The 27,735-nt window shown below is 41.0% G+C and overlaps 3 protein-coding genes across 6 annotated transcripts; 1 reads left to right on the top strand and 2 right to left on the bottom strand.

Moving 5' to 3' along the window:
• Positions 1-973: 973 nt before the first annotated feature.
• Positions 974-11,497, bottom strand: LOC118422931 (cGMP-dependent protein kinase 1-like). 3 transcript variants are annotated; one of them, XM_035830810.1, is made up of 15 exons: positions 11,464-11,497; positions 10,897-11,142; positions 8,953-9,123; positions 8,406-8,495; positions 7,807-7,972; positions 7,108-7,270; positions 6,599-6,662; positions 6,274-6,358; positions 5,935-6,011; positions 5,463-5,563; positions 3,945-4,058; positions 3,804-3,827; positions 3,180-3,288; positions 2,124-2,216; positions 974-1,572 (listed from the first exon to the last, which is right to left on the bottom strand). In XM_035830810.1, the coding sequence occupies exons 3-15, from the start codon at positions 9,107-9,109 to the stop codon at positions 1,301-1,303; spliced, it is 1,515 nt and encodes a 504-aa protein (XP_035686703.1). In that variant the 5' UTR covers positions 9,110-9,123; positions 10,897-11,142; positions 11,464-11,497; the 3' UTR covers positions 974-1,300. The 3 variants fall into 3 exon arrangements, with proteins under 3 accessions (XP_035686703.1, XP_035686705.1, XP_035686704.1); XM_035830812.1 differs by lacking the exons at positions 10,897-11,142; positions 11,464-11,497 and adding an exon at positions 10,808-10,827; XM_035830811.1 differs by lacking the exons at positions 10,897-11,142; positions 11,464-11,497 and adding an exon at positions 9,743-9,864.
• Positions 11,498-11,851: 354 nt separating this feature from the next.
• On the top strand, positions 11,852-21,296 carry LOC118423186 (polycomb protein EED-like). 2 transcript variants are annotated; one of them, XM_035831217.1, is made up of 13 exons: positions 11,852-12,018; positions 12,743-12,898; positions 13,474-13,569; positions 13,888-13,953; positions 14,331-14,456; positions 15,469-15,504; positions 16,447-16,528; positions 17,010-17,101; positions 17,963-18,096; positions 18,542-18,647; positions 19,071-19,229; positions 19,612-19,685; positions 20,182-21,296. In XM_035831217.1, the coding sequence occupies exons 1-13, from the start codon at positions 11,917-11,919 to the stop codon at positions 20,306-20,308; spliced, it is 1,356 nt and encodes a 451-aa protein (XP_035687110.1). In that variant the 5' UTR covers positions 11,852-11,916; the 3' UTR covers positions 20,309-21,296. The 2 variants fall into 2 exon arrangements, with proteins under 2 accessions (XP_035687110.1, XP_035687111.1); XM_035831218.1 differs by lacking the exon at positions 15,469-15,504.
• A 3,110-nt stretch (positions 21,297-24,406) lies between these two features.
• On the bottom strand, positions 24,407-27,647 carry LOC118422444 (tumor necrosis factor alpha-induced protein 3-like). The gene is made up of 3 exons (XM_035830019.1): positions 26,986-27,647; positions 26,309-26,502; positions 24,407-26,164 (listed from the first exon to the last, which is right to left on the bottom strand). Exons 1-3 carry the CDS (start codon positions 27,272-27,274, stop codon positions 24,653-24,655), a joined length of 1,995 nt encoding a protein of 664 aa, XP_035685912.1. The 5' UTR covers positions 27,275-27,647; the 3' UTR covers positions 24,407-24,652.
• Positions 27,648-27,735: the final 88 nt, after the last annotated feature.

Genomic DNA, 27,735 nt, shown 5'->3' with positions numbered 1-27,735 from the left:
ATTTTACAACTGAAGGAAGAAACTTGCCCCAAATACATGTACAAAAATAACAATTAAGGAAACCTCAACCTGGCAACACTGACTCGTACATCCCTTATATGGATCACATTCATTAATGGCTATAGCTAGTAAAATTTTCAGACTAGATTCTTAAACCATCCATCACAAAAAATGTACATGGCTCAAAGATGGCCTGTGAGACTTTGCTATAATGTTTGCAATGGCATGTCTGCCTGAAATACATCTCGCATCTTAAATTGGACTGAATAGACTGAGTACACCTGTAAAATGAGTGATTCTGGAAGAAGAGCCCTTTCCAGAACTTTCCCCCAATAGAACTCTTTCAAATGGCTTTCTTGCTGAAAAAAGAAACAACTTAAATAATACATAACTAGACCACCATTTGCTAAATTCCAGCTCTGTGGTTCAAACTACAAGTATGGCTTTTCTGTAATAAAAACTGCAACAATCTACCTAGATAGTTTACCAACAATATGCCTTGCCTTGCCTAGTCGACCCCCGGAGGGGACGGGGTAAGTCCATGCACTACTTCAGCCCACGCCTTCCTGTCTGACATGACCGCTGCCAGGTCCTCCTCCGCTAGCCCGGTATCCCTGGAGAGCAGCCTCGGGAAGGTCAGCTTCCGGGAGTGAGTTTTTCCTCGAGGCCTCCACAAGAGGAGTGAGGAAACTACCTCTTCACTAGCCCGAAGGCAGTGTCCAGCAAACTGTGCCCGCCTCTGTCTGAGTCTGTGAGAAACCCTCGGAAGATCTCCATAAATGTCCCTTATAGATGGGTGCTGCTTCCAACAAATGTTCTGTGCTTTGCGCAGGAGTAGTGTATACGTACCATCAAGTTTCCTCTCCAGACGAGTTGTCAAGGTCCAAGTTTCAGCACCATACAGGAGAATGGGCTCTATTACTGCGCGGAAGACTTGTACCTTAAGTTTGTTGTTTATGCTGGAGCGCCAACAATATGCCAGGTCCTTCCCGTGCTGCTGACAATGTGTGGACATTCCCTGAAATAGTATTAACACTTAAACTGCCAAACCGGATATATCCGGCACACATACACATGCCCTGTGTGTTGCGCCCGGTTATATCCGGGATAGCGTATTCCCCCGGAGTAGCAGCTTTGCGCGCGTGTAGCACACGAACCCCGGAAGTTAGGGACTTCGGGGGTTTCTGTTTGGAAGTCAGCGGCCAACACTGGCACTGATAGTATTTTATAGGGCTGAAACTCTGGCAGTTTAAGGGTTAAAAACTAGATAATGTAATCTGCATGGCAAGTGAGTCGTCCACTAGGAGGTCCCAGCCTCGGATCCCCTGTGTGGTCTGCTGCGTGGTCTGCTCTGTTGTGGTCGGCTCTGCGGCCGTGACGCTCTCCGACTCCCGTTGTTTGACGCTCTGCCGTTGTTCGCCGTCCCCTCGTGGGCAGACCTCTGCGGAATGTTCAGCTTCGCGTCAGGATATTCCCCGAGAGCCGCCCGAACGGAAGACTCGGAGTACTTGACGATGATGGTCTGTTCCTTCGCGCGGACCCAGGCCTTCCGAGGATACCACGGCAGACTCCCTAACAAGGAACACATCAAAAATATCTGCAGGTTAAAAATGGACTATCTTAGGGTCTCTAGATCCTATCTTAACCTTGGAAATGTGTAAAATAAAACAATTTTTTTGATTGAACAAAGCAGAGCTTGCTCGTGGACTCACACTGTGGAAGCCAGCACATGCTGGGCTGCCCCGACTAACCAGCTTGCTCATGATGCGGGGTTGCGGGTCGAGGACTTAAAGAACGCTATGGGGGACAGAGCAGTTTGGAGGGAAAGAACGGACCTGATACGGGCAAGCTGCCCGTGATGATGATGATGATTTGATAGAATAGTTGCTATTTACATGATAGGTGCCAGTCAGCCAGTGGCACAGTTTAAATACAGCTAGCACCATACTTTTTACACTACAGTTGTCCATCAATGTACATGTAAAAGGGGGAGCCAGCAATTTGCATAATGATATGTTTTTTCATTCCTTGCTTCTTTGTTGAAAGGCATGGGAAACGGAAAAAATGACATTAAGAGGAACCAAACCACACTAAAGCCTCTTTAAGATGTAAGAGTGACTCACAGAAGGCGTCTCCTTTCTGGAAGGAGTCCACTGTTCCGTCGTCGCTGATCATGTGGGCCGAGCCTCTTAAGATCAAGAACAGCATCTTAGCTTCTGCAAGACAAACAAATCCCGTCAAGAAAACACAAGAAACAACTTGAACGTAAAATATTCAGCACGGCTGTCTCCAGGACCCGTCCTGTCCCGAAATTTGCTTGTTAGGACAGAAAATAATTTTACCCCATCCATCCCAAAAATGACATGAAAGTGTTGAAAATGTACTTTCATATTCAGGGCTCAAAATACTTTTTTCTGCATACCTGCACTTGTGCAGATAACATTGAAAATTACCTGCACCAGACAAATTTTACCTGCACCACTCTGAACTTATAAAGAATTATGAATCATACTAAAACTGTTCAGGAACCATGCATTGCTGCGTTTTCTTTCATACTATCAATGCAGCTAATAACAATCCATACCAGGGCTCTAGCCAGCGACCGTTTTTCCGTCAATTGACGGAAATGTGCTGCGTCTGACGGAAAAATTTTAAAACCAATCCGTCAACCTTGACAGACAAAAATCCTTGGTGGAAGCTACAGGCGGCTTGGGGACGCTGTCCACGGCCGTAAAAGCCACACACTGTTTGTTTTGCTATTGTTATGATTGTTGACAATGTGTGTAGGCGCCCTTTCGCATACGATAATCTCATTAAAACCCGTTTTTCAAGGTCTCAGTTCAGTCCTTCTAATTAATTTTCGCGGTTTTCACGATGATTGTAATTGGCTGACGGAAAAAAATTTTGAGCTGGCTAAAGCCCTGATCCATACACACCTACATCATAGGACATTTATGTATAAAACCCAGTACATGGACCAGTGCAGGTTAGGTGCAGGTAGACATCAGAAATACCTGCACAGCTCCAATTTTACTTGCACTAACCTGCATATGCAGGTGGTATTTCGAGCCCTGATATTTAACCAGGAAAATCAACAACATGGGCTCCCAAACAATAAGGAGGATGGAAAAACATTCAAGCTGGAGACAGTCCTGATTCAGCATTAACTGACTCCTTACCGAACTCGTCCTCAGTAAGGATGGCCTTCCCTGTAGCATGTTCCTCCCCGGTGGACGCCATGGCAACCAAGTAGATAAGTCCGACAGGGCAGTCACTGAACAGTGATGACTGGACACGAACAACAACCACACATTAACAACAGGTGGCCTTATGGCATGGTTAGGGTTCTTGACTTGGAATATGAAGATTCTGGATGCAAATCCCTATGTTGTGCCTTCGGGAAGAACACTTTACACCTATTTTCTTACTTGACTCTTACTGGAGAAATTACAAGAACCTAGCTTTAGTGGGGACATGGGATGTAAAGCTGAAGTCCCTGTGTTTGAGAGGTAGACCTTGAGCACCACACATATCGAAAAGAGCAGGACTTCATCCAATGTGAGAAGATCATAACTTACAATGTACAGTCAAGTTTTATGCAGCTTACAAAACTGTGTTACACTTAAAGGTGGATCAGCAGCTATTACAAGCAAACAGACAGCGTACAGGTTAGGCTGGACAGCATGTCAAAATGGCACAGGAGACAGCACAGCTTCATGGTAGGATTTAGAAGTTTGTGACTTGATGGGCTTTTTCCAAAGTTTCCAGTCTTACTATGGATGAACAGCAATCTGAGCACTTACCTGCCGAAATTTCTTGATAAGAATCTGAAAAGAAGAAAAAAAATTGTTAGAATTTTCGAATATGTGTTTTTATGGTGCTTGAACTATGAATATAAGGAAGTGGACAGATTTTCTAGTATGGGACCTTGACCTTGAACTGACCTCTATCTGTAGAAAGGCCCCAAACTTGTTGTAGAGGTTCCGATCCCGCTGCGCTATCTGCCGCTTCCACAGGTCCTGGGTCTCCTCCCACGCTCGACCCGCGTCATCGATAAACTGCCAAAACAAAACAAAAATGCAGAATGTGTCAGACTACTTGGAGGGGATTGCCAGCAAATTCCATGGTTTAATGACTACGTGAATAAGTGAGATGGCTAAAACCATTGCACTAATCATACATCCATAAATACTTTCTAGGACTCAAATATTGACTTAAGTCATCTGAGATGCAGTTTGCTGATAATGACCACATAAATGCAAGGAGATGCACCACTAGACTTCAAATTATGCACATCATTACCTAATAATAATTATAGATAAGTTATTTGAACAAGATGCCTGTTCATTAGACTTCATACTCTAACTTGAGATCTCTTTGTGTTGTGTTATAATAGTTTTTACAGACACTATGAAGTGATGATCTATGAAGTGTAAGTGCAATACCAAGCAGATGTTACGGCAGCTAGGAAAATGTAACAATTTGCCTTCCCAACATCTGCTTGGAGATTATGAAGTGGTGATGTGTAACCAAGAATTTTAAAGTATAATGTTATGTATTGAAGGACATACAAAAGATACAAGAACTACAAGAAATAAAGAGAACATGTAAAGACACAGAGAAGAAAATATGGCAAACCATGACCACATATGGTGCAACACCCAGGTGAAGTGAGGAGCAAGCTGGTCTCTGATTGGTCAATCACAAACCATGACCATATATAGAGCAACACCCAGGTTAAGAGTAAAACAAGCTGCTCAGTGATTGGTCAAGCATGCTGTCTGGTGAAAAGATGATTGGTTAGTAGGTGTCAAACAACAGTTATTTTGTGAACAGAACACAGTGCACAATCATATATAAAGATTAATCTATGTGTTAAGGTTTAAGAAAAAAAGTAGACAGAAACTGGCTTGTGACATTGACATGAAACTATAGCCAGAATGGTGACAAATGCACAAAGAAGAGGTAAAACAAAAATAATGCACAATATAGCAGAGTCACATTTAGAACACAGACAGATTAGAAATTTGTGTTGTATTCAAAGGGTAGAAGTGTACATTCCAAGATTATTTTTTACGGTTAGACATCATGGTAAAATGATAAGCTGTTACCCAAGCAACAGAATATGGTTTTAGAAGTGGTCAGACATTTCCAATATCATATCCATTTGCTTGAGTAACTGCTGTTTGCCATATTGTTATTTTTTTATAACCAACAGCTACTTTAATTTGAACAATTCAAATTCAAGAGTTGAAGCATATCCATTAAGATTTGAAAAAGTACACTGTAAGTACAAGATGCAATTATGAGTTATTCAAGCTCAGAAGCTTTTGTCTCTAACTTATTTCGGTGGGTCAACTTTCTTGTTGCTGTACCAAAAACTCAAACTTTCTTTTCCAGACCGCAGGCTATAGCTCCATGCTCACAGCCATGGCAGCGCCCAGCAGTCCTACCTCCCTTACCTCGTTTGAGGTGCGGTGGAAGTTCCATCGCTTGATGACCATGACTTGGCAGGGGGTCTGGGCCCGGACGGTCACCTTCCTACTGCCACTGGTCATCAGCCCTGGGGGAGGGGGTGCATGGAGTTACATTAAACATTAGACACACACAGGCATACATGCGCATGTTCATGCACGTGCACACACACACATACACACACAGACATATGTAAAAATTCTGCATGAGTGCACTCTTCCAGTGTGGTGTTCTCTCATACACAAAAACATATACACTCTCTTATACTTACAATGTACACACATACATATACTCTCACATAAACATACATACATATATACACCCTCTCATACACACATATACACACACATGTACACTCTCTCATACACACACATGTACACTCTCTCATACACAGACACACACACACCGTCACCCACAAATGCACACACAAACATATCCCAAGATCCAGAAGAAGCCAACCTTCCTCCCCCAGACAGATGGGAGACTTCCCTGCCTGCAGAGTCGCCAGTCGGGCTTTCCCATCCAGAACATCCACCCTGCAATAATACACATGTAGTTTCCAAACTTTTTTCTGTGTATCCTCAAGTAGTGAGTAACTTCAACTATTATAATTAGGTTCCTCAAAGGAAAAACTCTTCTTTTTCTTCTGTCATGACCCAATAAGAGCTTAAAACTGCCAGTGACATATTTAGCAAATATGAACAGAGTATTAGGTGTTACAGCTATTATGAACGAACTATGTGTGGATGATCTGAACAAGCTAAAATTTCTTCATTGCTTTATGTCCTTATAACTTACTTGCCCTTGACAAGAATGAAAACTTCTTCCGAGGGATCGTCTTTGAAGAGAATAGCAGCTCGAGAGGGATACAGGATAATAATGTCTGAGGGAGTAAAAACAAAACACTTTTTACACATAGGGTCATTTTGCACATAGGGTCAGGATTTTTAACAAAGTCAAGATGTTTATAAATTTCGATGTCTCGAAAGAAATTGCTTGTGAAAATTCTTGATTTCAGACATTTCACAGGATTCAAGAAGCTTTGCAAAAAAAATTCTCAAGAAAGTTAGTAATACATTATCACCAAGATTTAAAAAAAATGAACCTCACTGAACTGACTCACCTGTTTCTAAGCTCATGATCAGTGATTTCAGGGAGTCCTCGCTCCAACCTTGCAACATGGGGACCTGTGAATAGGAAATGGACAGCATCAAGATGTTACAAAGCTACATCAATGGGTTGTTACTCTGGGACGGAGGATAACCTCTGATGGAGTATTGTAGTTGGGTGATGTAACAACTGTTTGCAGCTGTATCTCTAGTCTATGTTCCCTTTGCTGCATTCGTATGTACTTTGGCATGTCGTCTGCTCTTGCAGTGTCGTGCAGCTTACAGATGTGATTGGACAGCTGACTGTCTTTTCATTATCACATTTGAATTTAAAACATTAAACGCATCACAGCCCAATGTTAAAACCATAAACACTAGTATGTCACAAAGTATGTGCCTATGGCCATTTGTTTTCTGTTGGTGTCAAAAGAATCAGAGAAACTTCAATACAACATATAGCCATGCATCCAAATAAAGGGTTTCTTGTCTATCATCGTCAGACCATATAACTAATAAGCCCTACCTGTTTCAGTGCTGCCAGTGCCTTTTTCCTGGACAGTTTGATCTTGTCGACTGCAGCGTTGGTGTCGAAGTATTTGCGCTGGATGTACCAGTCCAGCAGGTTGGTCTGGGTGGGTGGCAGCAGTTTCCTGGCATCTTCAGCTTTAAGGGCTACTAGAATCGTCCTGGGTAGGAAAAAACAAAACATGGAGACCCTTTTTTATTGGGCAATGCTGGAAAATCTACCAGAATAGAGTCAATACATGACAGGTACAGTTTAAGTTGTATAAAGTACTCAGTATATGGCCTTCGTCAGTCAAGCACTGACACTGGGGTTTTAGTTATCCCATGCTGAGGAGTGTTTAACAGGTTCTTAAACTACTGCTTAATGCAGCATTGGATACAAGATTATAAGATAGTCTAACCTTCATTGACATATAATCTACAATGTTCCATCAAAAAGTATGACAACACCAACTTTTGCATGCACATCATTGATTTCATGTAATATTCAGAATTTATGATCCCTGTGTTTTCTACATTTTCAAAGACTCTATTGATTTATCTTAGACCTTAGATCTGCCTGCAAATAGACTTCAAACTGTGCAACTGAATGTTGCTTATCAACTAAGAAAGTTACACCCCAAATATTCTTAACCAAAAAAAAAGGGTAGCAACATCGTTTTTCTTTCCAAACCTGCCCACTGACTCCTTTACTGACCTGCCTGGAGTCCTGACAGTTGCAGAACTCGGGACGTTGAACAGCGTCGAGACCTCGCCAAAGAAATCTCCCTCTGAGACGCTCGCCAGGACAATATGTTTGTCCTCGTCTGACACAACCTCCACCAGACCTTCGATCACCACAAAGATCCCCTTGGCTGGCTCTCCTGCAAAGTTAAATATTGTAACTACAAATTTTAAAGTGTTTGCGCATTATTTGAATGTCACAGCCACAATGCCAGTTGGTTGACCCCATGTTACAGGAGTCGCATGTACATATTTATGATGTAATGACTGTAATGACATAACACTAGATCAAATTCACCAGGCAACATCCAGGTTGAGCCATCCTAACAATGTTTGATGTAAGTGGAGCGGAAGAGGAAATATCTTCAATGTTTACCTGTTTTCTTCTGGTATGTCTCCCTTGATGATGACTGGTATTAGATAAGCTTTCAAATTGGACATTTTACACAAAAAGTAACATCAATTTCTGAACCAAAATGAATAATTTCTTGCAACAGTTCTTTTGTTTTAAAATTCTAAATAAAATCAACATTGCTAACGATTTTAACAGTGTAAGAATTGCCAAGGTCTTACCCCTTTTCAAAATCTCAGCATCCTCAAACTCTACTTTGGTGAAGTATTTAGTGACTCTCTCAACCAGTGCATCATTTACTGCTTGTGATCCTGAAAAACACAAGTTGATCTTGAAAGACTGTCTTTCAAGCTTGATTAACATACAAATCGAGTCAAATAGTTTTTGGCTTGGTTCTAAGACATTAACAAATAAAAATTTAGCACACAAGTCAAGATGAAAATACAGTAGAAACCAGTTAATTGCACAACGGATAACCACGCACTTCTGTTCATTGCACAGAATCCCCAAATCCCAAATTGGTGCAGTTAAGCTAGATAACACCCCATTATTGCACCACCCAGATAATTGCATAAAATACGCTGGCAAACGGGGTGTGCAATTAAATGGCTTCTACTGTATATGGATGGAAAACTGAAATCGGACCACCCTGTAATTGTGTGCACCTGAAGGCGAAAAATCTTCCCTTAGACTTTTTCTTCATGATGTGAATCAGCACTATTTTTCTAAATCCGAGAAACAATAAAATCAAAACTGGTGTTTTCATACCTGCGCCCTGTGGGAGGGGCAGACTGTACAGGCACCGGCTGATCAGCTGGTACACCTGTTCCGTCAGGTCCGAGGTCTGGTTCCGGTTCCGGTTATTTGAGCCGGATGGACCGGTCTGGGTAGACGCACCACCTCCCATAATCCTCTGGGGCCTCATGGAGACTTCCTTACCTGGGGAAAACACCCAAAAAAAGTATTTATCACAAATATGAAATAATTCTCTTTATGCTATTCATGATATACATGCTTACCAATAACTTTTGACCAGCCCTTTCCACCTCAACTTGATATGACAATAACGTCAATTACCATCATATATAGAATATCTTTCGTAAGAATATAAAGATCTTCTTTGTTCTATTTGCTAACAAAGTTGAAAATAATCTTGCGTCTATCTCAATGTAACTCTTGAACACATTCTGGATAACGTTCAACTAGTGCATCCATTATTGAGTTATTATATACAAAACATTGGTGACACAGCTAGATATGTAATGTATAGCTGAGTTTCAATTATTGTACAATGTCTGGCATTTGTATACACAGGAACCTGTCTATATGTCAGCGGTCACCAAAAACATAACTGTGCCTGTAGTCACAGCACCCAAACACAGCTTTCAAACATCCGAACGTAGTAATCGAATAATGGCATGGCATTTAAATGTTACAAAACACAGTAATTATGTTACATACTTGTTGACAAAGGCTAGAATAGGTAAAGCCTGCTGCCATTCACTCCCAAATGTTGCCACGGTTCGCTGTCAGCTGCACACTGACATAATCAACATACCTCAGACTCACTGCCAACAAATTGTGGCGACGACAAAACCGACAACAAATGTGTCTCTTCCCACAGTCAACTCGTAATGGCCGCCACACGCTCCTTTCAAATTCAACCGTCCCATAGAATAAGAACATTGCTCTTTATTTATGCTTTTGCCCCGGAATAAAGGGCATCCTTTTTCACCTTTCTATGTAAGATAAACCTCGCCTAGGCGCTGCATGGCTGTGTTGACATTGCCCCACAGGTGTGTAAATAAGCAAGCCAGAAACGTGTGCTTAAGTTATCGTAGTGTGGACATCGCAGATTAGGGTAGTGTGCGAACAGTAAGAAATAATGAACTCCAGAAAAGTGTGTAAGATTCCATTTAAGCACCTGAATCACTGGTTTACCTGTACTAGTATCTTTACATGAAACATGTAACAAAACATCTCAAAGAATTTCTTTATGACATTGTAAGATATGCAGATTGGATTGTCATAAATTTTTGGGCAGTCAGAGCTGCACTGATTTCATCATAGGAAACAATCTGTACTGTAATCATAGTTAATGTTACATCAAACAAACAGTAAGTACTGCATTTTCTAGAAGTCAGTAAAATGGTGACACCTAATTGATAGTATGTATGAAGCTAACATGCAATGTAAGCAATGTAATTATTTCACTAACCTGAAATACTGTCACTTACTTAAGGTACACTTAGATTGAACACAGTGTGGTACACTGAGTGTACCTTAAATAACATACTGATGTAGTGTACCTAATTGTTAAAAATCATGTGTGTATAGTACACAAATAAGATATATATTAGGTGAATTGACCTAATATCATCTTTACCTAATGAAGAAGTCTAACGAACAAGAAGACACTTTCCTTCAATCAAGTATCGAATATCACAAACTACAGGAAGTGAACAATACAGGCGGGCACCTTTTGTTTACCTGCTTGTAACTGTTTCAACAATTTACTGCTCAAAATAAAGTAAACTCAAACATACAGAACACATGTAACACTCTTCACTAACATCCACACAAAACAAATCTTTACCACCAAACAAAAATAATCAGTACAAACCTGTTCACACCACACAGAAAATAAATAAAAGAAAGGCACTGCCTCAGTGTAGTACACCACTACAATATGGTGAAATGAGATAAGATTACCTCAGAAAATTCCATGGCTGGGCAGCTTTTCAAGCAGCTACCCCCTTAACAACGGCATTCACTCACAGCTCTTATGTGGTATGGAGTACCCTCATGGGAAATGGTCGTACAAATGTCCGATCTGGAGAACAATCGGTGCTGTACAGAAATCCTTCCTGTGCTTGCACGCAAAGCAGACGACGTACAATAGGGTGGGCGGCACCGGTTGCCCTGGCAACCAGGTGTAGTTGGACAGGTGAGTCTGACCTGTGGGGTTAGCAAAAAGCGCGGGAAATTTAATTCCTAGCTCGGAAATAACTTCTTGATTTCAACACTTTGATAAGAAGTCTTCATTGCCACACAAATATTTCAAGGAATCCCTCTTAATTCGAAGTGGGTGTCAAAACGTTCAGTGCAAAGATATCATAATTTTCACAATAATAACGTTGCAAATGAGGAATATAGCAAAGACACTACGAATACAGACAATTTCAAGGTTCACAAGAACTACACAAACAAAACAAGTCCTTCAGTTTGAGCCCCAAGCCACGGTGGAAAAGGTGGAAAGTTGGATCTCAAGGTCTGTACCTTGCTCAGCTCGGTCACCCTTTCGAAGTTTTTGACCTCGATTGACCTTCAGAAGAAACCATTCAACGCGTAGGGGATTTTCACCATGTTTAATCTTGAAGTATTATCAAAGCATCTTGCTTTTGATTTTGAACAAAGATTTCTTCCGATGTATTAGGAATAACTAATTATTGTAGGAAATAAAAGTCACAAGGAAAATGTTTATCCAAACTATCAAATTGTCATCTTACCATATTTTGTTGTTGATTTTTAGTTTATAGGGTTTTTCTATTTTCTTCATTTTCATAGCTTCCCAATTTTTGTCTTTTATTATGTATTTCATTACCTATCTACCTAGTACATGTGCTTCATTACCAAGGAAGTTTTATCAACCAGAAGTTGCAAAAACTTTCACGGTGGCATTTTACGACACACGTGTGTGTGTTGACGAACGGCCCATTTTGCGACACCATCATGGAGGATTCAGAATCTCCCGCCACGAAAAAGCCGAAGCTTTCCGAGCAAAGCGAGGGGAAGAGCGACGTTTTAGAGGACGAAAGTGTCAAGAATGACAGCGTAAGTTTATGGTGCATTTGAAGACACTGGTATTTGTCCTGTGTTTTGTTGTAATTTGATAAACAAAGCCGGTTTCTTCGGGAATGGGGAGGGGGGCACAACCATGCTTTGTTGCAAATCAAGTTGTTTTGAGTTTGTTGCAGCTTCGATGCTTTGCATACCGCTACGTAAACGTAAACAGGTTATTGAACAGGTGAGCGACCTTGTGGAAGACAGAAGATATTACCATCCAGTTGTTGTTCAAAACAGGCCATCAGGTATCAAGACTGACCGAAATTCGGTCGTGGACAAATATATGGCCAAAAAGTTGTCAAAACGTTGTCAAAACATGTACCGTACGTGCTTAGAAATTCGACTTCACACAAAATGTTTTGCTCCTGGCAACACAACCCCATACCAAAATCCATTACCTATTTAAAATGAAAAATGACTTGATCTCGAAATAGCCAGTAAGCCATTTCATGGATCCAACTGCACATGCACATGTACAGGTCAAAGGTGAAAGCTTGTAAACAGTTTTTGTCTGGACCATGCATTTTTCCAAACCTAATGCTGTTGTGCTGTTGTTTAGGACTGGGAGGAGTCCTGCAGTACCACCAGCATGTTTTGCTTGTTTGTTAAAATTTTGTTTATGTGTCAGGGCCCTTCACCTTTAATCTACACTCTATCAGTAAAGGGCATATTGGCTATGTCTAACCAGGCCTTGTGTTGTGCTGTTGTTTAGGACTGGGAGGAGTCCTGCAGTACCACCAGCACCCCCACGGTGGACGACAACATCTCCCGCTCAGACACACCCACCAACGTCTTCAGGAAGGGCAGGGGCAAGAACAGGAAGGCCAAGAAAGCCAAGCTGGCCTACAAGTGCACAAACTATGTCAAGGTTAACTCCTCAACTGTACAGATGTTTAGAGACATTTTACTTGAGAAAAACAGACAGAACCCTTGCAGGCTGAAGACACATTGATGGTGTCATCTTGACAGGCTTTTAGCCAGGCTTGCATCATGGTTTCATTTGGACACTATTTTCTTAAAATAACAAGAAATTGGATGTATTAGATGCCCTTATATACTGGGAAGCAGATCCCTTGACAAGCATTTAATTCTGATTGACCAGGGATGCCACTAGGTCATTTGTGGTCACAGTCTTCTCCTGTGACCTTTTTGACAGTAATTTTGCCCCTCAGAAACCTTGGAATTCACCACTTTAACTTTTTTTCAAAAACTATGGAAGGTGGATGCCCCCAGACCCCCTACAATAATGGCGCCTATATCACTTACCGTAACTCACCAAGAAATTTGGACCCCCTATGATATCCTAGCTAAAAGCCTGCGTCTTGACATCACTTAACTTGACGTAGCATACTCTGAAAAATGTATTGGAAACATCTTACAAATAGCCACTCATGAGTGCTTGCTTTGAGCTGTGTTCATGTATTTGTTTCTTTCCCACCCCAGGAGGACCATGGCCAGCCCCTGTTTGGTGTGCAGATTTGTCCCTTCTACTACAAGGAGAGTCAGGCCATCATATTTGCCACTGTGGGGAGCAACAGGGTGAGGACATACAGCCGTCAATTCTGTTTTTTTATCAGTTTTTATAGTTATTCTCGGGACATAATCTGTATTTCAATTGTGTTGATCTGAAGCATTACATGTATGTCAGCCAAAGTGATTGTTTTTATTAGTGTTTTTTCGTTTTGTTCCCTTAGTTGTTTGTATGTGGACAAGACAGTACAAAATTAATGATTTGTTTTCTATATTAGTAATTCTTGGCCATAGAAATATATCTATATCATATAAAAATATATTTTCCAAAGGTCTTGATGTATGTCCAAGAATGTGTTGATGAATTGTTGACCTTACTCACCTCAGGTGACCATCTACGAATGCCATAAGGAGGGAAAGATCAAGCTGCTACAGTCGTACTGTGATGCTAACGTATCCTTTGAGGTTGGATAGAGTGAAAAGAAGAGTCCTTACTGCACACGTTTCCAGGTGTAGAGAGTAGACGCCTGTTTCCTACCTAGACCTTTATCGGCATGCAGTTTCCAGGTTTGAATCCCATGTGGGGTCATGTGGCATAACGGCATTGTGTTTGTCCTAAAAGCCAGAGGATCTGGGATCAAATACTGTCATGCTACCAATCTTGTGCTCTTACTCTTGTGCTCTTAACACAACTTTCCTGACTCCACAAAGGTGTAAAAATGGGTATGTTAAAGGCGGTGGAAGACAAGGGTTGGGCTTCACCTTCCAATGTCTTGCCCCACTGCAAGTTTCTGCCATGGTACCAGAAGAGACCTTAACATTGCTCTCAGATGGAGGAGAACTTCTACACCTGTGCGTGGACGTACGACGAGGTGGCGCGGCAGCCGTTGATCGCCGTCGCCGGGCTCAGGGGTGTCATCCGCATCATCAGCCCTGTCAGCATGCAGTGTATCAAGGTAGATCAGATGTAATCCTGCATGGAGATTACTAGTACATGTAGATGTCATCATCAAAGTACTAGTAGATTACATGTAGTCATCACCTTATCTCTGGGGCTGGACAATGTTGCCAGTGCCCCATCTTGGTTGATTCGTGAATTTGGTTGGCTAATTGGTCATAGCTTTGTTATGCTTAGCTAATTCAGTAATTGGTCATAGCCAAAGGTAAGCGTACCTTTTGGGAGCGACTGAATCCAGGCTGAATTGGTCACCCTGGATTTTTTGTCACAGTATTTTTTTCTCGAAAAATGACAAGGATGAACAAGATAACAGGTTGTAAGGAAATTGGAACATCTGGCTTGAAAGTGGACATATCCAGCTTTGATTCTAGTAAATCATATTCTTGCCAGTATGTCTCTGTTCCAGGACATTGTCAATGTTGTATGACTTATAAAAGGAATTTTATTACTAGAGGCCTTAGACTTCCTTAGACAAAATTTGAAGATTTGAACTAAAGTATTTGGTGTAATTGGATATCCTGAGTGACACTTTTCTGGGTTTTTTTTTTGCTTGTTGGAAGTTGCTTAGTTAAGGTAGCTTTAGTCTAGGTGTCTAGAGATGATGCCAAGGGCATACTGTTCAAGGATTGAGATGATTATAGGGAACTAAGTAATCTAAGACTTAATTAACATACAGACACGTTAGTGTTCCAAGACTTTGCAAAGTTTGTGTTAACTTGAGGATGATATTCCTAAGAATGCACAAAGTTGGCACCTTGCACTGTATTTCATAGGAGTGCATTAATAAAACTTTCCAATGGTGTAACACACCAGTTCCAAGGCATGCAGTGGTGTACATTACATCAAACAAGTATTTACACCTGCATGAACATACAAAAGATAGTTCGTAGGGTAGTCATTAGATCACATTTGTGACACAAAATTAAAGTAGAACTGAGGCGTGTGATTGGATATTAGTTAGATCACTTTCTGATGTGCCTCTTTCTCTCCCTGTTCCCTGCCTGTTGGAGTTCCTGACATATACCTACTGCCTTCAGCATGTCAAGGTACGGCCGCGCCAATCCAGTGCCCTGTTTCTTGGAATAACTTTCATTCATGTGTTGTGAGAGAGAAAAAAGAAGCAAACTTGAATAATTTTACATCTACAAAGACTGTTGAAAAATTGCTGAAATTTGACATTTGTATCGACGATATATTATGTGATAACAGAAGAAAATATACACATTGTTGGACAAAGCTATAAAAATTTGTTAGAAAAGAACCCAAGAAACATGTTGCTTTATTGGTGTTGCTTAGTACAGGCAAGGTATGACTAGGCAGGATATTGGTAAAACATTGTGGAAAAAAGTCTTTTATACTACTGACAGGAACCTGAAATGTCACAGTGCTGTAACTTTGATAGTAGTCAAGGTTGTCTAATGTGTAGTGCATAAAAAATGCACCAACAAAATTTCCTTAAGTAATGTATATAAATTTTGTAAGATGACACAAACTGGAGTTTATGGAAAAGAGCCTCTCATAAACTACAAAAGTGATGCAAGGATGAAAAAAGTTAAGACTTTTAGCAGTTGAATGTCTTTAGTGGTTGAATATGTCCTCATTTTTTAACATCTTTACCTTACCTTAGGCCCTCCTGTGCCTACAGAAACATTTGGCAGCAAGTGTCTAGCTTTACATTACATCTATAAGTTGATGTGCATGTCTGATTTGTCCATTCCCTTCGAGTTAGGATTCATGTATATCCAGATGCATTATGGATATGAAAAGAAGGTTATGTGAATGGTCTTTTCAGCCAATCAGTTTGCTAGCCCATAGCATGAAAAGATGTCACTTGTGATTGTCACTTGTGATTGGCCAAACCTTGGCCAATGAGGTAGGCTATTTCTGTGACAGGAGTGGATGGAGGTCAAAGGTGAACTGGGAACAAAACAGGTTGTACAGTAGTAGAATATGTGGTACTTATGTTGAGTTGTTGTTTATATTTTCAGCACTACACTGGGCATGGCCACTCGGTAAATGAGCTGAAGTTTCATCCGTCAAAACCCAGCATCATGCTATCTGTTAGCAAAGGTTCGTTAGGCATTTCTTTTGTAAATTCTGTATCTAGTTGTAAATATCATGCTGCAGAAAGGAAATAGTGATGGTTTTGCATTAGATGTATGATTGGGAGTGAAAACATGGGAATATATATGTACCCATAATAGAGTAATGTTTGAATCATTGCATGTAGAAATCGATTCTTGACTGTCTTGAAACATTAGAACAGGTCTTCAGCTTTGAATTCTTTCTGTACCACTCATTCATTAGGAGCTCATGATGTTCATTTTAGTTGTTAAATCTGTCATTTGAAGCTTCTGAAAGCACATTTTCATCTGTTTCATGCCAGGAGTTCAGATTTTTGGGATTGAAAGGGTAAGATTTTTATCCGTCCCAAGATGCAAATTACTGTCCCAGGACAGAGAGATGGGTTCTACTTCTAGAGACAGTCCTGGATCTTATAATTATGTCTTTCTTTTTTAAGAAAACTGTCATTTTTCTCCTGTGCTTGCAGACCATTCCCTCAGGTTGTGGAACATCCAGACTGACACCCTTGTTGCCATATTTGGAGGTGTGGAAGGCCACAGAGACGAGGTTCTCAGTGCTGTAAGTCTATTTCTGTTGATTTTATGTTCTTAAGGGTATTGTGAAGTGATGTAGGGATCAACATCCTTCAGTTCTTCCAATGAAATTTGGACTCCCAGTCCACAATTCACTGTACACCTAGAACAGAACTGTCTTCAGCTTTAAATTGTTTTCCCCTCCCATTGTTTTTGAAGCCCATGTTGTTTGTTTTGATTGTTAAATCTGTATTTGAAAGCCTACAAAATACATTTCCATCAGTTTCAAGTCACGAAGTTCAGATTTTTGGGACAGATGGGGTAAATTTATTTTTGCTCTGTCCTATTCATTCACAAGCAAATTTCCGTCCCAGGACAAAAGGACGGGTCCTGGTAGGGCTCTAGCCAGCTCGAAATTTTTTTCCGTCAGCCAATTCCGATCGACGTGAAAACCTGACACTACAAAGTAGTAAATGTTGCCATTGAGACCTTGAAGAACGGGTTTTAATGAGATTATCGTATGCGAAAGGGCGCCGACACACATTGTCAACAATCATAACAATAGCAAAACAAACAGTGTGTGGCTTTTTCCGCCATGGACGGCATCCCCAAGCCGCCTGTAGCTTCCGACAAGGATTTTTGTCCGTCAAGGTTGGTTTTAAAATGTTTCCGTCAGATGCAGCAAATTTCCGTTAATTGACGGAAAAACGGACGCTGGCTAGAGCCCTGGGTCCTGGAAACAGACCTGATCTAGACATAATGCAGGAAAGTTTACATTGCACATTTGAACCTGTGTATATTGTATATGACAGTTATCCTTATCACAACCAGTGGAAGAAAATAAAGCTTAACACTGAGACTGGTAGTACATGTATACTAGATTGAGCTGTGTCTTTGTTCCCTGCAGGACTTTAACGCAGAGGGAACACGGGTCGTGTCTTGCGGAATGGACCACTCCTTAAAGATCTGGAATATTAACAAAGAAGATATCAACAAAGCGATTCAGGACTCCTACGCATACAACGCCTCCAAAAATGACAAGTGGGTCTGAAAAAAAGCAGTCAGGGATGTTGAGAGTTTATGTCATCTTGATGTGTGCATGTGTTATCTTTTTGTGTGAGTGTTATCTTTATGTATGTGTATTGGTATGTGTATCATGATGTGTATTGGTATGTGTATCATGTGTATACAGTGTATTGGTATATGTATTATGTGCATTGATGTGTGTATAATGTGTATTGGTATGTGTATCATCATTGTATTATCATGTGTATCTTCATTGGTATGTGCATTTGTATTTGTAAATTGTATCATGATGAAGATGATGATGATGATGGTATGTTTGTTTCACTGTGTATGTGTGTGTGTGTTAACTTTGTATTTACTATGTGTTGTGCCAGTGTGTGAGTTTTTGTGTGACTGTGTGTACACAATAGAAATGACTAACTTTTAATCTTTTTGTGTGATATCTTGCTGTTTCCTTCAGGCCTTTTAAGACAACGAAAATCCACTACCCAGAGTTCTCCACTCGAGACATTCACCGCAACTATGTCGACTGTGTGAGATGGCTCGGGGACCTGGTTTTGTCTAAGGTGAGAAGATATAAGATGATTTTATATTGTTTTTTTCTACACAGTTTGCAGTTTTGTAGATACACACTAATTGATTCTCAGACTCAAAGCTTAATTAAATGCTTTAGGCCCCCTTTTCACTGGATGGCAATCTTAGAGGGACCATTTAGCATCAAAAATTGGATTTTGCATTACCACTAATTTCATAATTTGAATATGATGAACAATGCAGTAGTAAGACAAAAACATGCGCAAAGCACAAATTCATTCATTATCTTTGAATTTTGTTGAGCTTTGTGTCAAGTATTTGGTTTCTCCGCTGTGGTAGCCTCTAGTTAAAAGGGGGTATAAGTGGAAGATCAGACTTGACTTTATCAAAGCCCTCTATTTTCTTCTTAACCTCTTGTTGAATTTTTTCTTCAAACTGCTGTGCTGTTGTTCCAGTCGTGCGAGAACTGCATCGTGTGCTGGAAGCCTGGAACCATCTTCAACCGTCTGGAGGACATCACCCCCTCCATCAGCAATGTGACGGTCCTGCACAAGTTCCAGTACCACCAGTGTGACATCTGGTACATGCGCTTCAGCATAGACTACTGGCAGAAGGTGAGTGGTCCTGAAGTAATGCTGGTTTCAACCATTTGCTATCATTAGAAAGTTTGCTTGTACATTTGCAAACCTGGGGAAGACGTAATGCATCCAAGGTGAAGAAATGATGTTTCAATTTGATATGCAGACAAAAGAATGGGACTGAAAGAGATCTAAAGCTTGAGACAGCCTTGATGCATTGTGTACTAATCACCATTTCTTGGGCTCAGTTGTTAGCGATATCAGCCCCTTATGTGCCCTTCCTTTAGTGACAGCACTGCTTCTTGTGCACATGTTCATGACATCATCTGTGCAAATCTATTGGTGTTACCTGCATCATTCTGTATAGGTGCTTGCAATGGGAAACCATTGTAACAGTTGTACTCATTCTCCCTTACAGGTGCTAGCATTGGGTAACCAGGTGGGAAGGCTGTTTGTGTGGGACCTAGGAGTGGAGGATCCAGTCAAGGCCAGGTGAGTCACAGCAGTCTCATGGACTAAAAACTGAATACTTGTGTCCTGCTAAGTTAAAGCCAATGTCACACATTCTCAATCACAGCCCCCAGACCTTTTCTTGGTCATATTTCTGAGTTGCCTTCTAGTCTGCCTTCTAGTCTGTTGCCATCTGTGCCATTCGACAATAAATTTTGAAAAATCAAAGTCAGGAAAGTCATTGCTCTGCTTGGACTGGATCAACAGAATGAACGGGAGTTTAAAAAATAGGATGGATTCCAAGCTACTCCTAACCCCAGCATCCAGTGGCCAGTATCAAAGTTTTGGGAAGGTCTTGAGTGTGTGGCAAAGGTCTAAGGCTGGGTACCAATAGTATTCTCTCAAAGCTGGGCAGTACTTGTACATTTGTAAGTTGTTATGTTGATATTTGTGTTATTTGTGATGACCTATGAGTCTATGACCCAGTTGACATCTCCAGGTTGAGCACTCTGACCTATGACCCTGTTGACCTCCCCAGGTTGAGCACTTTGACCCACCCCAAGTGCACGTCCGCGATCCGCCAGACCAGCATGACGCGGGACGGAAACCTGCTCATCAGCGTTTGCGATGACGGAACCTTGTGGAGATGGGACAGAACAAAATGAAAATGTCTCAGTTTTTACCTTGATTGTAGGCAAACTGTATAAACAGCAATGGTGCTTGATTTGGGTGGGCGGGTTTTATACTTCGTAGTTTCAACCAAGGAGGTTAATCTTGCTTCAACAGACTATCCTAGCTGTCCATCAAATTTGCAGTTCAACCAATGAGTGACCACATGTTGGTCAAATCCAGGTTAACTGTAGGTTTCTTTTTATAAAATGATGGAGTAATTTGAGCCAACCATTCATACAGGTTGTAAAATGGAAGCTACAGCTTTGCAATAAGATGTTTATACCTGGACAGAAGCTGTCTCCTTGAAGTACAAGATTCATTATCCATTCTTAGTATTACATGTACATGTATACCACATCCTACCCTAACTTGTTGGCCATACATGTACATGTTTATCATAAATCAGTTGTGGAATAGGTATAAAGTCTCAAGTCTATTGTATATTCTTCAGTTTTTTCTCATTGGTCAGCAACAGTGCATTTTTAAAGGCTATCACTACAAACTAAAGGGTCCTCATCACCTGACAAATAACACAAACAAAGAAGTTTTTTATGCGTAACATTTCTCAGACCAACATGTCCTTCAATATGTATATCTAGGATCACTAAAGAAATTCTTCAAGTCTACAGAGTAGTCTCCGTTATTTTATGTTACCATAAACTCATAAGTTTGTTTTAAGGAAAAGCAATGATATTGTAACTTTAGAGAAAGATCTGGATTCAGGTCCAGAATGTATTAAAGAATTCGAAGCATTGAAATCTTGTACTACTCAGTCCCTCAAATCAATTTTTTGTTGGAGCAAGTAAAGGAACCTTGGCAGTGAATTCTGGGTACCCTATAATTATGCACTTTGCTTCACTATTTTATAGGCCCAACAAACAGGAACTCTATGTAAAATTGGGATGGATACCAACTATCTATGTGATTTCAACAGAAATGCCAGTCTGAATTACATAAATCCATGCAGTAAGTCTAGGACCACAGACATTAAAGAAACCAACAAAGACATTCAGTCATGTTTATCTTTGTTTACTCCATGATTTTTGTTTCACAAACATTGTGCTGTTCAGCTTGGCTGCCTGATTCATACAACTCATCTTTTATCAATAATATACAGTCATATATTATCTTCTTACCCCGCAAACATGTCATCCAAGCTCAACTACATCAAATGCTTCCCTTACAACTGTGTTCAGAAGTAGTGGTCAGTTGTGGCTCTTTAAGACATTACCGGTATGTCAAAACTTCATAATGTCATTAGGTATACAACACTCTCAAGTTTCGTAGTAAAAACTTGATTGCTTGTCTATTTAATTTTGACACTGTGACTTCCATGACAGTCTTCCTCCCATCAACACAGCTGCATAATAAGGGCCAGTTTTCACGAGGCACTTTGCAAGACATACGTCGTTTGTCCTAGGGCAGTTTTCATTTTCAATGCACGGCGCGTCATAGGACAAAAAGCATCCTAGGACATGCACTGTGCGTTGAACATCGTAGGACATTTTAAGGACAAGTCATTTTTTTGCCTCGTGTAAACCAGCCGTAAGACATAGTGACACTAACTAAATATTAATCAGTAACACAGAACAAGATGGATATTATATACAAATTCAAACCCTGAACATGGATATTGCAACACAACAGAAACACTTATCTGTGAAAAACATCTTTCCTATCTACACATATATTGTAGAGAGCTGTTACGCCAGAAAGTTTATGACAAAAATTATAACATCTCTCTAGCTTCGGGTTAATTTTTTGCAGCTATTTTGGATAGGAAACATGTTTTTTGATATTGCAACAAAAGTGGACAAAAACTGACATATATTATCTTAAATTACGTATGTACACATTCCAGTACTGCAAATTCATTTACGTTTACAACAATAATATATATCACGATATAGAGGGAACCAGTGTTTACCGACATTGATGTCACAACCGGGTGACCAAAATCATTTTACAGTGTTTCAGCACATCATCATCAGTACAGTTTCAGTACAGTTCGCAAAAATCTCTGAAATATAAATGGACTTGCAGTTCTTTGTTGCCTACTGGCCTAAATCTTTATACACGTTTGGTCAAAACAAGTTTTCTGTGTCCCACTGGAAAAATATGGATCAATCAAAGACCCAACATGTCAAACAATTTCATAATTTAAAAGCCATGATAAAATTCTTACTTCAGAGAGGTAACATCTTGGAACAGAGTTGAAACTTATGGCCTTTCAACTGCATCACACAATGGCTTGGCCACAAGTCACCATATGGCTTTCAACTTTTCATGTTACAATATCTGTACTACAGAGAAGACAATTTTACGTTCAGCTGCTTCACCACAAATAGTTTGGGTGGGTAGTAGCTTTCTTGGATTCTCCCCCACCTCACTTTTCATCCAACTGGAAAGGTCCAGCTACAAATACAGTACATTTGTCCTTTTAAACCATCTCCCTACTGAGGACTTTTGGCATGAAATTTGGATTCATTGTGGGGTTAGGCAGTAGGGAGAGGTCTTGTAAAATATTACATAAAACATTTGCTAAAAGACCAATCATTCAGCATGATTACATCACAGGCACAGGCACTTTCTGCTACAAATGCCACCAACATATAGATGCTGAGGTAAAGGAATGGAACCTCTTTTGCATAGAAGTCGGTGCAAGTCACATTTCTAATATCTAAAATTTTTTTTGTCCCTTTCTATCTGACAGGTACAAATGTAACTTTGGTAAATTGATGTAACTATCCCCACTTTACAATAAAGTATAACATTGTCAACAATGTCCTAAGGTTTGGGACATGTACAAATAGATGTCATCTGAAAAATAGACTTCTTATATAGTATACTCTTGGAATTGCTGTAGCAGCAAGTTACAGTAAATCTTACACTTTTGTCTTTTTCAACAATGATTTGCATGAGTTCACGGAAGTTTATTCTATAGTTACTTCTTATTTTTCTATTTCCTAGATACAAGTAGAAGTCTTTTTTCTTGCTATTCACTCTTAGAATACTATTTGTAGTTCCTTCATGATCTTTCATCAACTGCTATATTAAGAAAAATTCAAACTTTTAGCTACATTAGCTAAAAACTTCAATAGAAAGGACAAACAACATGATAATCTTGTTAAGATGAACAGCTCTGTCTACATCTGTCATGGCAAGTCCTACAGAGGTTTCTGCACTCTGGAATTCCTGGTCTGCCACACCAGCAGACCTCATTATTTTGTTCAGGGGAGCCTTCTGGACCAGACTGCCCTGCGCCGTTTGGAGAACTTTGTGTGCTCTGGGAATGGTTGGAAGCTTGGCTTGCACATCTGCTGGTGCTGGCAGGTGGAGTTTGATATCCTGTACTGTTGGCAATTTGCTGAACATCACTAAGCTGCTGTATCATCCTGGTTACAGTGTTACCTGCAGCTTGTTGATCAGTGTAAATGTTAATTAAAACTGGGGCATGAAAATTTAAAGGAGGCAACCCATTTGACGCAGAAGTAGATGGACCAGGGTTTGCCTGAGGTGGCATTGTTTCTCCTGGAACATCAGAAGACTCATTTGACTGTACACTATTGGCCCTGCTGTACGGGTACAACTTTTGGTAATGCTGTGGACACAAATCTCCATGCTGCTGCTGCCCATTGTTGTTGCAGCCCTTGTACACACATGCAGCGTTCCCTTGCTGAGGTGGCTGTGAGGTTGGTTGTGTTTGTCTCGTAGTGGTGGCTGGGGATGCACTGGTACCTGTACATGTGAATGCAAGTGACAAAAGATAGTATGTTTCGGGGTGTACCTTCAAATATTATTGCTCTTGACACAACTATGTTGAGGTTTGACAAGGGACAGCTTTTAATTAAACAGTAAGTCTTTTGAATTTATTCCTTTGACATTAATATTATAGCCTGAACATTGATCTTTATTCAACATTTTGTACTGTTGGCAGGGAACATAACTCAACAAAGCGGCATATAGTGAATACAATTGACAGCAGACTGTACATACCTTGCAATCTTGTTGCTGCTCTTAGGACATCAGCGTAGCTTTCTCTTGTAGACACTGCTCTTGAGGGTCCTGTGCTATGCCTTTGATCCCTTTCCACAATTCTAATGCAGTCGTCACACACTGATCCTTTTCTTACAATGTTCAGGCAAGAAGGAATAGCGCATTTGGCACCAGCTGCAGGTTGTGAGGTTTCACCATTTGTTGTTGGCAGTTCATGTGTTCTGCTATTCTTGACCCTTGCTTGCTCCTCACTCCAACACTGGTAACACAGTCCTCTCGTGTTGTCTAAAGCAAGTCCCTCACAACTCTCTCTTCTACAGTGTGAAGAGTTAGTAACATTATCACCAATGAGATCTTTGGTTGCAGTAGCTGCCATTTGTCTCTGAGACTGGAACAATGTCACTTGCTACTACTCTCTGCTCCTGAATTGTACTTGGAGACACTCTGCTTACGCCATTACTGTAGCTAGAAGGCACATCTAATGAAGAGGCATTGGCCAGATATGCCGACCTTCCTGTGTCTGTACCGTTCTGATTTTTTGGGTTGGTTGATCCACCGACTTCCATAGGAGGCATTTTCCTTGTCATTGACGGACTTTTTGCGGGAGCAGACATTGATCTTCCCCCTGCAGCTGAAGGTGGCCTCTCCTTTCTTCTGGTTGCCGGTGCTGATGACGGGTTCCTATTTCTAGACTGTTGCCTCTTTTGTGAATTACATTGCTTGCAAAGCCTTCCACGGCTTGGAATCGGTTTGTTGGGACAACCATCAGTTAAGCATCTCATTTCTTTTTTCTGAGATGCCACTGGAAAACTGGGTCTTCTCTTTGGTGTTGTTGTATGGGGTGCCTTTAAGTTTGTTCTGACAGCTGCCGCATACGATGGTTTGTTTTCCGATGGTGGCCTTGCCGATGGAGGACCGTTGACATGGTTCTGTTGTTGGGAGACGCTCCCTTGGGACCCCACTGTTCCTCCAGGTGCTTGTGTTTGGACTACTGCATCTACAGCATCGGGTAGGAGAATAAGAGGATTGGGGGAGGGACCAGGAGGGGGATTGATAGGGTGGTCAGGGGGATTTGGAAGGATATCAGTTGGGGGATTCAGAGGAAGATCCGGAGGGGGGTTAGCAAGACGGACCTGTTGCAGCTTGTTCACCAACAGGCTCTGATCCTGATGCTGCCCCGACACAGACAGCCCCTCTGCCCCTTGGGAACATTGCGAGCCAGATGCCTCAGCCTCCGGAGCCCCAGATTCCCTGGCGCTCGCACGTTGGCCACTCCAGTCATACTGCAGCAGGTCAGGGATGAAGTTGAGCTCGGCAGGAACGGATGGGCCATCAATCATGGCAGCAGGGACATGGCCGTTGTCACCGAGAGGGACCTCCACAATGTGGAGATACTGATGCAGCAATTCCATAACCCCATTCTCCTCTCTGGGATGTAGGTACTGCACTGGTAAGGGCCGTAGATCACGTCCTGTCAGCGGAATGGCTTGCTGTTGGACAGGGGGCGCACTCTGGGATGAGGCAGGGCCGTTTGGAGCTGGCACGGCTTGCTCTGCGATCAGCGGTGTGAAGTGCTGATTATGAAATGCGAGGACGATGGGATGCCGTACACAATGCTGAGGCCTCCACAGCAGAGGGAGGTAGATCCCTCCAAAGTGGACAGGAGCTAGGGAATGGCCCTCCACATCTCTGAAAACGGGATCGGCGATGATGATGATGGGGCGACGCAGGACGTTGGCCAGCGTGAAGACATGGAACTCTTCAAGAGACCTGTAGCAGTGTTGGCCATTCACTGGGTTGTGTGGCTCTGGTGTTGCCATGGTTACCATCAGTTGCCACTCTCTTTCCCAATCCTATTAAAGGAGACTGTATGATTAGAACTTTTTAAAGATTCAACAACATTCAATGATGCAACTGTCAGCTACACTGTATTACAAACCCTCAATTATTGAACCAACATTTGTAGTGCAGTGCTTTGTTCGAAAGGACAACATTACCTCAAGGCTATATTGAAGACCACCTCCAGGATACAACGCATTTCTTTTTCTTCTTTGACGTTCCCAGCGTGCCCTGAGCACTCCATTGGGATCCAACCAGATGGAATTGTACACCTGTTGTCGTAGAATGCACTCACTGTCCTGCACTCCCCACATGTATGTTGCAACAGCATGAAGAAGGCAGTTACCATCACCTGAAACATGCATGTTTATTTTGAAGCATTCATTGAATCATTCCTTAGGAGATTTACAGTAGCATGATCAAATCGAAAATTATGCTGTAATTTCTCCAGGCTAGCTAATTAAATATGAAAGTTTACAATATCACCGCTGTCATACAAGATACAAGGAAAAAAGTTGGTATACCAGGGTTTTGTAACATGCTGAATTGAAATTTACATATCTAGTTTAAAAATTATGAATAATCCTGAATAATTGGGATCCAGGGGCAATAAAATCCGATTCAGCTAATCAAATATGTGAAAACACCAATATTTTCGCTATCCTTGAAGATACAAGAAAAAACTTTGTGTATAGTATATACTTCGAATACAAATCTGACCTCAAAAATATAATTTTGGTCTGCGTGGATTGCGTGACTACCACAACATGATTTTTAGAGTATCATCATTAAAAAAAACTGTTCATCTAAAATGGGTCAAACAAGACAATCTTACCTGTTGTATGTACAGCCGTGAGCTTCACAGTTTGGAGACACCAATTCAGCAGTCGACCTCCCTCAAGGTGTCGCTGGATCTCGCCGTCAATCAAGAACCTTGCCATGGCAACTTGCATGTCTTCACTTACATGTACAAGAGCTGGCAGCCGGAAGGTAAAACGACACATTCCCCCCACATAATATAGCTGGGTAGCTCCTTGGTCAATTTGCAGGTCTCTTTTTAGTGTAGATTGAATCAGGTCATTTTTCCTCCAATTTAATGATGAAATTGATGTGGGGTGCACCATGTTGTCTGATTAGAATGCCTTTTTCCCCAGATTAATTTATTGGTGCTTGCAAAAATGAATACTTTTTGAAATATTAATTGTACACTTTTTTTCAAAACAATTTTTTTTCCTGAACTTAATTCTAAGCTATTTCAAACAAATGACCTATTTCTTAAAAACTTTCCAAACTATACTGATTAAAATCTTACTCCATCATCTAGTTATCTTCTTCAATTCCTATCAATTCCTATGGCTGCACTGACTGATGGTTCTAGCTGATCTTATTCATCGTCCAGAACCTGTAAAAAAAAGTTGACAAGTCGTATAATATCTGGAGCATGTAAGAAGTTGTATGGCTTGATGATGAATTGAAAAAAGGTTGTAGTACTTGTACATGTGCAGTAGTACTCTACTCTGCAAATAACGTTACACAGAAAAATACTCGAAAATTTCCTGCAAGAAAATTGTTCAAATCTGTCCAA

This window comes from Branchiostoma floridae, chromosome 9 (assembly GCF_000003815.2).
Source record: "Branchiostoma floridae strain S238N-H82 chromosome 9, Bfl_VNyyK, whole genome shotgun sequence".
Classification (NCBI taxonomy): Eukaryota; Metazoa; Chordata; class Leptocardii; order Amphioxiformes; family Branchiostomatidae; genus Branchiostoma; species Branchiostoma floridae.
Note: the sequence above shows the minus strand (reverse complement) of the source record. Positions and strands in the feature narration are given on the sequence as shown.

What these genes read in the sequence shown, in the direction of transcription:
- LOC118422931 (XM_035830810.1), bottom strand. Translation starts at nt 9,109, where the DNA reads ATGAGGCCCCAGAGGATTATGGGAGGTGGTGCGTCTACCCAGACCGGT. An exon ending in GCCCCTCCCACAGGGCGCAG is followed by an intron (nt 8,496 to 8,952) that starts GTATGAAAACAC and finishes TGTGTTTTTCAG; the next exon opens with GATCACAAGCAGTAAATGAT. An exon ending in ACTGTCAGGACTCCAGGCAG is followed by an intron (nt 7,271 to 7,806) that starts GTCAGTAAAGGA and finishes TTTCCTACCCAG; the next exon opens with GACGATTCTAGTAGCCCTTA.
- LOC118423186 (XM_035831217.1), top strand. Translation starts at nt 11,917, where the DNA reads ATGGAGGATTCAGAATCTCCCGCCACGAAAAAGCCGAAGCTTTCCGAG. An exon ending in AAAGTGTCAAGAATGACAGC is followed by an intron (nt 12,019 to 12,742) that starts GTAAGTTTATGG and finishes GCTGTTGTTTAG; the next exon opens with GACTGGGAGGAGTCCTGCAG. An exon ending in GAGACGAGGTTCTCAGTGCT is followed by an intron (nt 17,102 to 17,962) that starts GTAAGTCTATTT and finishes TGTTCCCTGCAG; the next exon opens with GACTTTAACGCAGAGGGAAC.
- LOC118422444 (XM_035830019.1), bottom strand. Translation starts at nt 27,274, where the DNA reads ATGGTGCACCCCACATCAATTTCATCATTAAATTGGAGGAAAAATGAC. An exon ending in CACGGCTGTACATACAACAG is followed by an intron (nt 26,503 to 26,985) that starts GTAAGATTGTCT and finishes TGCATGTTTCAG; the next exon opens with GTGATGGTAACTGCCTTCTT. An exon ending in GTCTTCAATATAGCCTTGAG is followed by an intron (nt 26,165 to 26,308) that starts GTAATGTTGTCC and finishes CTCCTTTAATAG; the next exon opens with GATTGGGAAAGAGAGTGGCA.